Raw genomic sequence first — 10,875 nt, forward strand, 5'->3', positions numbered from 1 at the left:
TATATATATATAATGGAATGGGCTTCCACATGCTGACGGAGAGCTACCCTCTGCCATATTCATATTTCATCCTTCTGACTGCTAATTATCAATGGTCACCCTTCTCACACAGAGTACACAGTCACCCCTACCCATGGAAGACAACCTCAAGTCCATCTAGTCACAAAAGCCAGCTCAGTGTTTAGGCTCTGGGTGATGTCCAGACATTCATCATCTTCAGTCTGGTTGTGGGAGTTTGTAGCCTTGACAAGTCACCTCATGCACACTCTAATGATGGGGAAAAGACATGACAATAGTAATAAACACTCTTATTCAGAAAAGGGAAGAATAGAAAATGTAAGGACCTGTGGTCACAGTGAAGATAAATTTCTGTAGACAGGTGTCATGGAGAGCCCCCACTGTGGCAATGAGGAACGCCCTTGTTTGGGTGCTGCATCTGCTCCCTGAGAATCACATTTTGTCCAGGTTTCTCCAAATGCACTTGATGTTGCTTTCTGGATTTTTTTTTTTGGAAAAGCCTGAAAATTTGGTTTCTCTACAAGTATTTGATAAAGTCCACTCTAAATGTAAGTAGTTCCTCAAAAGAGGATAGCCATGGGCCACTAATGTCAGTCAATGTAGTAAGAGGAAACTGTGGAATTGTATCACTCCACATGAATGCCACTTTCTTTTTTACCTACTGCTATCTCCCTGTTTAAATACTTAAGTTCCTCAGTTCATGACTTATTGTCATCACTGATCCCTTTTTCTGTCCACCCCTCTTTCCATTTTCTTCCATTTCCCACAGGTATCCAAATGGACATGTTGAATGAAGACCTCTATGTTTACACATTTTTGTAAATGCCCATTGTTGCTTTTTGAACACTTTCTTGTAAATTCTCATCTGTTTCATAACTTTTCAACTTAAAAGGATGAGTATATGTAACTATTTCATTCATTTTATAAGTTAAACCTCAAATTTTATTTCCACTTAAAAATATTGAGATAATTGAGGCATTGGAAAAAATAGAAATTATCTAATGTATCCAATTCTCTATGACTAATAACGGTTCTCTAGTCATAAAATCACATGTACAAGTACAATTTGAAAAGAAATAATGACATAGGTTGTCTGAAAAGAACTTCAGTATTTGCAAATTAATAGCAAGTCATTATCTCTATACTGAAAACTGTAGTCATATATTTTTCTAAACTATAATGCCTTCTGGATTACAATATCTATCTTCTTACTCTCTCTGAGGTGGTCACTGGGGAGTATGCATTTCTTGGATATATGCAGTTTTTATGTGATTATTTCTCAGCTTCAAACCCAATCTTCTATCATCTGCTTTGTGATGCTAATGAGGGCACTATGCAAAACACTTCCTACCTTGCCAGCTGGCTTTCTGTTGTCTCTGCCAATGGTGGTACCTAAGGAAAGCTGTCCTGCAGAAGAGAAGCTCAGGGGTGTGCTCTTCCCTCTGCACTCCCCAGAAATGTTCCTTCAGCACAACTGCAGTAGTTCCTTCCCATTCAGCAGCTGAATCCAGCTTGGTGTCTGGCTAACACTTGCAGACCTAGCTAGAATGCATGTTCCTTATAAAAGGCTCAAACACCAACCCAGCAATTTCTAAGCCTCACAGGAATGAAACCTCTCATTGAAACTTCTAAAATATAAGAATTTTAAACTCTTTCCTTTTGTCCTTTCAGCACTAAAGATGAGTTGATTACTGAAATGACTTCATCTAAAATACCTTGATCTTACTCCCTTTTTTAGTTATGGAGTTTAATAACTATATTTGATTAATAAATCTTTATATTACATTACCTTTTGTTAAGATAACTCTTGTGATATCTACCTCTTCATTAAACCTTAGCTGATACACTGATTCCAGAAAAAGTAACAGAAAGTAAGAGCACTAAAATTGAATATTTATATATAAAATACCTTTTCAGCAATTACATAAGTAGGGAAGATTGCATTATAACCAACTCCCAAATTTTCTGGTCAAGAATATGAAATAAGTAATCAAATCTTTGTAGCAAAGCATAGCATAGGAGTTAAAGCCCCAGAATTTATAAACAGCATACTTAGGTTCACACTTTGGTTTGACAAATTGTTTGCTATGTGATTATGGGTATTGCTCTTTGAGTCTTAATTTTTCTCATCTGCACAGTGGAAGGGGAAAGGGAATAATAATTTATCTCACAGATTAAATTAAAAAGCTTACAGAATACTTTCAGGCATATAGTAACCTTCATTATATATATTAAAATATGTTATATATATTAATATAAATAAAATTGGTAGTGGATGAGATAGCAAAACTACAAATATAGTTGAGTGTTTAAACCACTTCAAAAAATTTATTTTCAGAATTCTAAGAAAATTCAGAAATGAGGCACGCAAAAGAGATTAAGAAGACAGCTCTGGAAATATGAGTAGGAATAGAGAGAAGGAGAAGTGGTACCACAAAATCCAGATAAAACAGTAAGGTTTCTGATTGCTCATTATCGGTGTATAGAAATGCAGCTGATTTCTGGATTTTTATTTTGTATTCTGCTACTTTAAAGAATTTATTTTTCATTTTTAGTAGTTTTTTTGGGTGAAATCTTTAGGGTTCTTTATATATGATATCATGTCATCTTCAAATCATGACAGTTTTACTTCTTTCTTTCCAAGTTTAGAGACTTTTTATTTCTTCTTGTCTGATTGCTGTGGCAAGGATTTCCAGTAATATATTGAATAAGAGTGGTAATAGCAGACATCCCTGTCTTGTTTCTGATTTTAAAGGAAATGTTTGTAGTTTTTGCCCATTACTATTCACATTTACTTCAGAAAGAATAAATACTTATGACTAAATTTAACTAAGGATATAAAAGATCTATACTCAGAATATTATAAGCCATGAAAGAAACAAACTGAAGAAAAGTCAAGTAAGTGGAAACAAATACTGTGTTCATGAATAAGAAAAAATAACAATGTAAAAATGTCCATACTATTAAAAGTGCTCTACAGAGTCAATGTAATACCTATCAAGATAACAATGGTGTATTTCACAGAACTAGAACAAATATTCCAAAAATGTATCTGGAAACATAAAAGACCCCAAATAGGCACAATCTAGAGAAAAAAGAACAAAGTTGGAGGAATCATGCTACCTGATACTAAATAATACTGCAAGGTCACAATAATCAAAAAAGCATGGTACTGGCATAAAAACAGATATATAAATCATTGAACTAGAATGAAAAGTCTAGAAATCAACCCACACCTATACGATCAATTAATATTTGACAAAGGAGGTAAAAACACACAATGGGTTAAAGACAGTCTATTTAATAAATGGTGTTGGGAAAATCTTACTGTATGTATAAAAACCATAAAACTAGACCAACTTCTTATAACACACAGGATTTAACTCAAAATGGATTAAAGACTTAAATATTAGACTCAAATCCAAAAAAAAAAATCCTAAAGGAAAACATAGGGAGTAAAATCTCAGATATTTCTTGTAGCAATCTTTTTCTGATATATTTTCTTGTGCAAAAAAAAAACACACAAAAAATAAATAAATGGGATTCAATCAAACTAAAATGTTTTGAACAGCAAAAGAAACTACCAACAAAATGAAAGTGCAGCCCATTAAGTGAGAAAAGGAACTTTGCTGATACATCTGATAAGAGATTAATATCAAAATTTATAAATAACATAAAATTTTTAAATAAATTAAAAAATGGGCAAAAGACCTAATAGACAGTTTTCTAAAGAGGCCAATAAACATATAAAAAGCTGCGCAATGTCACTAATTATTCAAATAAATGCAAAATAAAACCACAATGAGATATCACCTCACACTTACGGATATTGTGAATAGTGAACAACAAGTGTTGGTAAGGGTGTGGAGAAAAGGCAATCCTTGTATACTTTTGTGGGCATGCAGATTGGTGCAGCCATTGAGGAAAGAGGCAAAAATGTACCACAAAAAAAAATTTTAAATGGAACTGCAATTCCATTTCTGTGAATTTATTTGAAGAAACCCAAAACACTAATTTGAAAGTATATATACACCCCTATGTTTATTGCAGCATAATTTACAATAGATGAGATAAATAAATAGCCCAGGTGCCCATCAGGAAGAGTAGGTAAAAAAAAAGCTGTGGTACATATACACAATGGAATACTATGTGGATGTAAAAAAAATAAAGGAAATCTTACTGTTTGCAACAACATAGATGGACCTGGGGATTGTTATGCTAAGTGAAATAAGTCAGTCAGAGAAAGACAAGTACCACATACTTTCATTCATATGTTGAATCTAATGAACAAAATGAACTAACAAGGAAAATAGAGAAAGACTCAACCTAAAGAGTAAGCTTCTAGCTGTGGGGGTGGAGGATGAGTGGATGGAAGGAATAAGCTAGAGAAAAGGGCGAAAAAAAGAAAGAAAAAGAAAAGTAATGAATATGGACAGCATATCGTGATTGTTGCAGGTGAGGAGTCGGAGGAAGGTGAAAGAGGATGTCATGAAGATAAATGGTGATGAACAAAGACTTGACTGAGGGGAAGGGTGAACACAAAATATAGTGTGCAGTGATGTATTGTAGAATTGAGCATCTGAAACCTGTATAATTATGTCAACAAGTATCACTGCAATAAATGTAATTAAAATGCAAATAAAAAAACTAAGGTGGTGGGATGGCATGGCACAGGAATCAGAAGGGAGCAGTGTCAGGTTGCACTCAAGCAACAGGAGATTATAGACGAAAGTGAGTGCCCTCAGGGTCTGGTGCACTGGGAGAGGTATCGGCCTCTCTACTGGCATTTATGAAGAGCTACGGACATTTATTTATTCAGCAGAGTAATGCCGTACAAAGATTTGTATTTTAGGAGAACACTCCATAAACAAAACGATTAAAGTTTTAAAGGACCCTCAGGGAATCTGTATAACCTAGAACCTGTTTGGATGGTGCTGGTTGCAAGTAAGAAGAAAGAGTTCGTATTTTACTGTATAAGAAAAGATTTTTACATACATACTATTTCTTGGTAACATTGCTGCTTCATAAAATAAAGTGTAGGTGTCTTCTCATGAACATGAAAGTATTATTCAAAGGTAACACAAGCTTACAATCATTTCTACAAAATTCTAAAGTTCATAAAGCTCAGAAAAGTTTTTTTTCAACACAAGAAGCTCACCTTACTTGGACTCATTTGTGATAAAATTGACTGGAACTGATATAAAGTATTTATTATGTTAAGTTTTTACACTTACTTAGGTGATTTTTGATTCCTTGAAATTTATTTTTAATACAAGATAGGTATATTATAAAATATATGCACACTGTAACAATATGCTAAAACTACACACAGGATATATAATATATATATAATATATATAATATATTATATATATATATAGTGAAATACTTCTCATTCCACGAGCTTTGAGATAAAATATTATGTCTCTGTGCTATATAATTACAAGTATACAATAACATTATTATCCAAAGAAGAGTAGAAAAAACAAAGTGCTTAATTAAATGCATTTCAAATGGAAAAGAGAAAAATAATCATTTTTACACATTTTACATGATCTAGCACTGAATATTGTTAACACCCAATCTGGTGGATAATACCAAATTCTTTCTTATCTTGTTACACCCAGTAATGGCTCCAATAAAGCAGTTTAAATAAACACATCTGTAGCAACTGTCGTATCTTGTTTAATGAATAATAAAACTGAGAGCTGGGGGAGACCATTTATTGCATATGGTCAGGTGGCTGTAAAAGAAGTTCTAACTAGAAATTAGAACAACCCATTGGATTGTGCTCAAACCATCAGTTTATAAACTAGTACTCCAGGACTTGCAAGCTCATTATTTTCCTGATTGAGAAAGATCCCTTTGTGTTTTCATATAACTTAAAATGTCATTGAGCTATAAAATCATTTGCAAGGATTGTATGCAAACTTCGACTCTCCACACTTTAAAAAGTCTTACAACAATGAACATGAATTATCTTTAACCTATTTTGTATTTCTATAGGACTCAGCACAGTGTTATTTGCTAGTTTGGTATCAGCAAAAATTACTGGAGGCACCAATCTTTATGTCACTTCTTGGCCTTTTAGCAATCACTAAAGTCACACACAGGCATTAACTACGAATGATATATATGATGTTCTCCTTATTCATCTCTTGGCCAGTTGAGAGCCTACTTTTGTCCTGTTTATGGAAGTTCACTTGAAACAGTTTCATGGATCCCTTTCTTGATGTACCAACACTTTTCCAATTTCCATATCACTGCAGCACATGAAGTCCCTCTTTGGTTTTCTAAATGATTTGTACGCACCTTTTAGAGACAGACAAAAATATGGGATAATAGGTTGGGTGTTAATTCTCAGAGACCATTTCAAAATGAGAATTTCATTATGTGACATTTTCATATGAATCACAGGTTGGCTAGGTAAAGCACTTCTGAGACAAAATTTTCTCAGATACATGGTGGCTGAAGATGACTTTACTTTGTGTGATGGGTACACAATGTAATATAAAGACCATATATCATTATTTTAAAAATATAAACTTGAAATCTATGTCACCTTTATAACAATTGCCACCCTCAATAAATTTAATAAAAAATAAAGACAAAAAATAATAAATAAACAGTTTTTTTAAAAAAAACACAATAATGATAGTGGAGAAACAAAGGAGAAACAAATTCAGTAGTTGCTTTTCATTGGAAAAATGGGGTAATTTCAATTGTTCCATATTTTGGCCTACGCACTATGAACATCATTATGCCACAAGACATCAATTTAGAATCCTTTGACATTTTGGAAAATGTACAGGGTGCTCTAATTCTAATATCATCTTGTGTCTGATATTCAAAGTACCCATTCCTACGTTGACAGAAACTTCTCCCATGAATAAAGAAAAAAAAATCACTTTAAAAAATCACTTAATTCTTGATCAAATTAAGAAGGTAGAGATATATGATTGCTAGATAGAGCAATTTACACAAGGTGCCATTTTGAAGACTTTAAGAGAAAATACTTTTCTACATTACTTTTTTGGTTGCTTATTATTGTTTATCTTAATTTGCCAAAAAAATTAACATGAGATTTTTTTAATAAATCACAGGCAAAGCTCATTAATTTTTACCTATCATCAGACATCCTGGTGTAATTTTAAGGCAGTCTATGATGGCCCAGCTTTTGGCAAATGTTCCTAAACTAAGATTGTGATGCCCTAAATCAGTGGTCCCCAACCCTCGGGGCCATGGGCCGGTACCGGTCCGTGGGCCATTTGGTACCGGTCCGCAGAGAAAGAATAAATAACTTATATTATTTCCATTTTATTTATATTTAAGTCTGAAGATGTTTTATTTTTTTTTTTTTCTATTTTTTATGGTTTATCTTCTGAGATGCACAAATAATTATAAGACTAGGAAAAGTCATGTAAACTTGGCTGAGTTTCTGTAGCTGATAACTATTCACTGAAGCTGGTTTGTTTCTCTCTTGGTAAGTAAAATGTTCGGCAGGCTTACAAGGTATTTGCTTAAACAGTGGTGTCTCCAAAGTCCTTGTTCCAACGTATATATGCTTCTAAGGTTTGAGGGCTCACGCTGCGTTTTATCTTTTTCAAGGATTCAGTGAAGTCAGATAATCGAATATTTCTCATCTCACTGGCAGACATATTCTTCACTTGTTCTGGTTTCAGTTCTCGGATAGGACCCAGAGCTGCATCTTTTGCCAAAGCTGTTAGATCACTTCCTGAGTATCCATCAGTCATTCTAGCAAGTTGTGCTAGCTCTTTTTGAGTCAATGGACTTCCCTGTTTACATAGTAGATTTTTAAGTAAAAGCAGTCGTGTCTCCTCATTTGGCAAAGACACATATACCCGTTTGATGAAATGCCTGAGAACAGCCTCATCAAGCTCTTGCGGCCTATTAGTGGCACCCATTACAAGTACTCTGTCATCTCCAGCAGACTGTACACCATCAAATTCTATTAGAAATTCAGTTTTTAGACGTCTACTAGCATCATGCTCTCCTTCTCTTCTTTCACACAAAAGGCTATCAACTCCATCTATAAAAATTATAGAAGGTTGAAGTTCTCGAGCCACAGCAAAAAGAGCTCTCACCAACTTCTCTCCTTCTCCCACATATTTTGAAGTTAAACTTGCAGCACTTATATTAAAGAAGGTTGCATTAGATTCTGCAGCTACTGCTTTAGCCAGCATTGTTTTCCCATTTCCAGGTGGACCAAAGAGTAACAATCCTCTGGCAGGAGCTCTAAGCCCTGTAAACAACTCAGGCCTTAGAGAAGGAAGAATGACAATTTCTTGCAACGCTTGTTTTGCCAACTCTTGACCAGCTATATCATCAAATTTAACAGCCATTCCATTGTCCACAATTTCATTCAGTATAAGGTTAGCAAGGTTGTTGTCCACGTTCCTAAAATTCTTCAAGTCTTTCTTTTTACGAGCAGCAGTTGTAGGGGTGGAAGGTTTATTTGTTCGATTTGTTTTTGGTGTACTCTTATGGGTGGCAGCTGCAGAACCGGGTCCCTGTCTTACTCCAGAAACCATGGATAAACCACTGCAACTAGGTGCTCTATGGTGTCCTGAAAGCCCTGTGGGTCCAGCTTTCATAACTGTTTTTGAGCGAGGCAGTGAGTTACTAGCATGCGTTAAGGGATCTTTTCTTTTTGGAACTGCTCCACTTTCTGACTGAAGATGTCCATTGCGGCATGTCAAATTAGTACTGTCATTATAGACATCTGTTTGTGACTTGGAAAATTGTAAAACTGGTTGCAGCTTCTCTAGAAGTTGTAAACGATCCTTGGCCATAACCAAATTAGTCATCATTTTAGCTTGAAGGCGTCTAGCTCTTTCACACTGTTCACCTTGTCCTGTAACTATTACAGCTATTCCTTTTTCTAGTTCTTCAATACCTTTCTTATACCATTCCACAGCTTGCTCCTTTTGTCCTGCTTTCTCGTCCTCGTCGATGCGCAGGGCGACGGAGATGTACTCGAAGGCCTGTTTGTGGAAGGCTCGGACGCGCTCGGCCTCGCCGCCCGGCACTGGCGCCGGAGGCGCGGCCGAGGCCGGCGCAGCCGGGGAGCTCCTCTTGGAGGCCATGAGGGCGCGGGAGAAGCGCTGGCAAAGCCACACGAAGAGGAGCCCCAGGTGGAAGGCGACTAAACGCAGCAGCGCGAAGCCTACGAACAGCGGGTAGGAGAAGTAGTACAGGTTCCGTTTATGCGGCGACTCCGGCGGAGGGGCCGGCCTGGGGGCGGGACGGGCGGGGGCCAGGCAGGGGGGCGGAGGCCTGGCAGGCACCGGGCTGCTGGGGCCGCCGCAGCCTTTCTTCTTCCCTCGTCCACCCGGAGAATTCATTCACAGCTCCCACTGCCGCAGCCGCCATAACCCGCCTCCCGCAGATCGACGGCGACCAAGTGACGGCAGCGGCCCCTGGGACTGCGAGGGGCACAGACCCCTCGCGCGCGGCCGGGCCCAAGAGCTCGACACTTACACGCACCGGCTGCTGGCCCCGCCCCTTTCTCTCTGCACGGCCGAAGCACAACCCCTTCTCTTCTTTCTGAGGTCGGTGGCTTCTGCCCCTCCCTCCCTCCGTTCTCTCAGCCGCCGCTAGTAGCTCAAAGCGCGGCCGCGGGCGCACGCCCTCCAGTGTCTTTCCCCCTGAAGATGTTTTATTTTTAAAAAGTGACCAGATTCCCTCTGTTACATCTGTCTAAGACTCACTCATGATGCTTGTCTCAGTCACATGATACATTTATCCATTCCACTCTACAGGCCAGTCCGTGAAAATATTTTCTGACATTAAACCAGTCCGTGGCCCAAAAAAGGTTGGGGACCACTGCCCTAAAGTACTCAAAGGACCAAATCTTATCTTGCTTTTTCATTCTTACTAAAAACTGAACATTATAAAATGTTTTGGGAAAATGTGTGATCTCCTAGATTACTACAAACTATTCCTTCAAGTGGAGGATAGATAGAAGAGAATGTTCTTGACCTTAATAACTAAAAGGATTTAGCATTTAAGTAATAAAAAAAATTAAGGATCTCCATAATATACTTAAAATATCAAATGTGGGGAAAGTGTAAATGCAGAAAAATTATCTGAAGCATTGCTACAATAGTGACCACTAAAAAATGAAAGTTAAAAATATCTTGGGGGTCACCCATTATCATTATGTTAGACACATCACTGAAAATACAACTGTGGGTTAGACTGAAGAAAAAACAGAAAGACATAAGACATGTTGAGAGTGGACTTCTCTTGCTGACATGAACAAGCTGTGAAAAGAATGATGTAAATAGTAAGGAAAGAAGGGAGTCCCATCTTTAACATTTTCACTGTTTCCAACAGCAAGAATCTGCAGTCTAGGCTAACACATCCTCAGGAAATGGTGGTTTAAGTAATGTTTGTTTGTATTTTCATACACACAAGAGACATTTACTCATATTGACAGATACTTAGTTCTTTTTAAAAAAGTCTTATGGGTAGTGACAATTTTAGTGATAGTAATACAAAATTAGAAATAAAATGAATATTTAACAATAAAATATATTATAGCACATATACTCAATGAACTATTAGGCTGTTGAAAAGTGATTGTTCACATTTTATATTAATTACTGGTGGAGATCATTATGATGTATTTATAGTTAAGATGAGTATATTTTTTAATTTTTTTTTAAATGAGTATATTTGGATATCAAAATATGAACTTATCGGTTCTTTGTTTGAGGTTACTTATCCAATTGTTATAACATATCTTTAATAAAATATTTATAGCAATAAAAACAACTTGCCTTGAATGTATATTACTAAATTGAAGAAATTAATCTGAAAAGGCTACAAACT

General features: G+C 36.4%; 1 protein-coding gene across 1 annotated transcript; it reads right to left on the reverse strand.

The window, feature by feature from the left end:
• Nucleotides 1–7,396: 7,396 nt before the first annotated feature.
• Nucleotides 7,397–9,482, reverse strand: LOC136306264 (spastin-like). The gene has a single exon (XM_066232737.1). It carries the CDS (start codon nucleotides 9,381–9,383, stop codon nucleotides 7,539–7,541), a length of 1,845 nt encoding a protein of 614 aa, XP_066088834.1. The 5' UTR covers nucleotides 9,384–9,482; the 3' UTR covers nucleotides 7,397–7,538.
• Between the last annotated feature and the right edge of the window lie 1,393 nt (nucleotides 9,483–10,875).

This window comes from Saccopteryx bilineata, chromosome 5, assembly GCF_036850765.1.
Source record: "Saccopteryx bilineata isolate mSacBil1 chromosome 5, mSacBil1_pri_phased_curated, whole genome shotgun sequence".
Taxonomy (NCBI): domain Eukaryota; kingdom Metazoa; phylum Chordata; class Mammalia; order Chiroptera; family Emballonuridae; genus Saccopteryx; species Saccopteryx bilineata.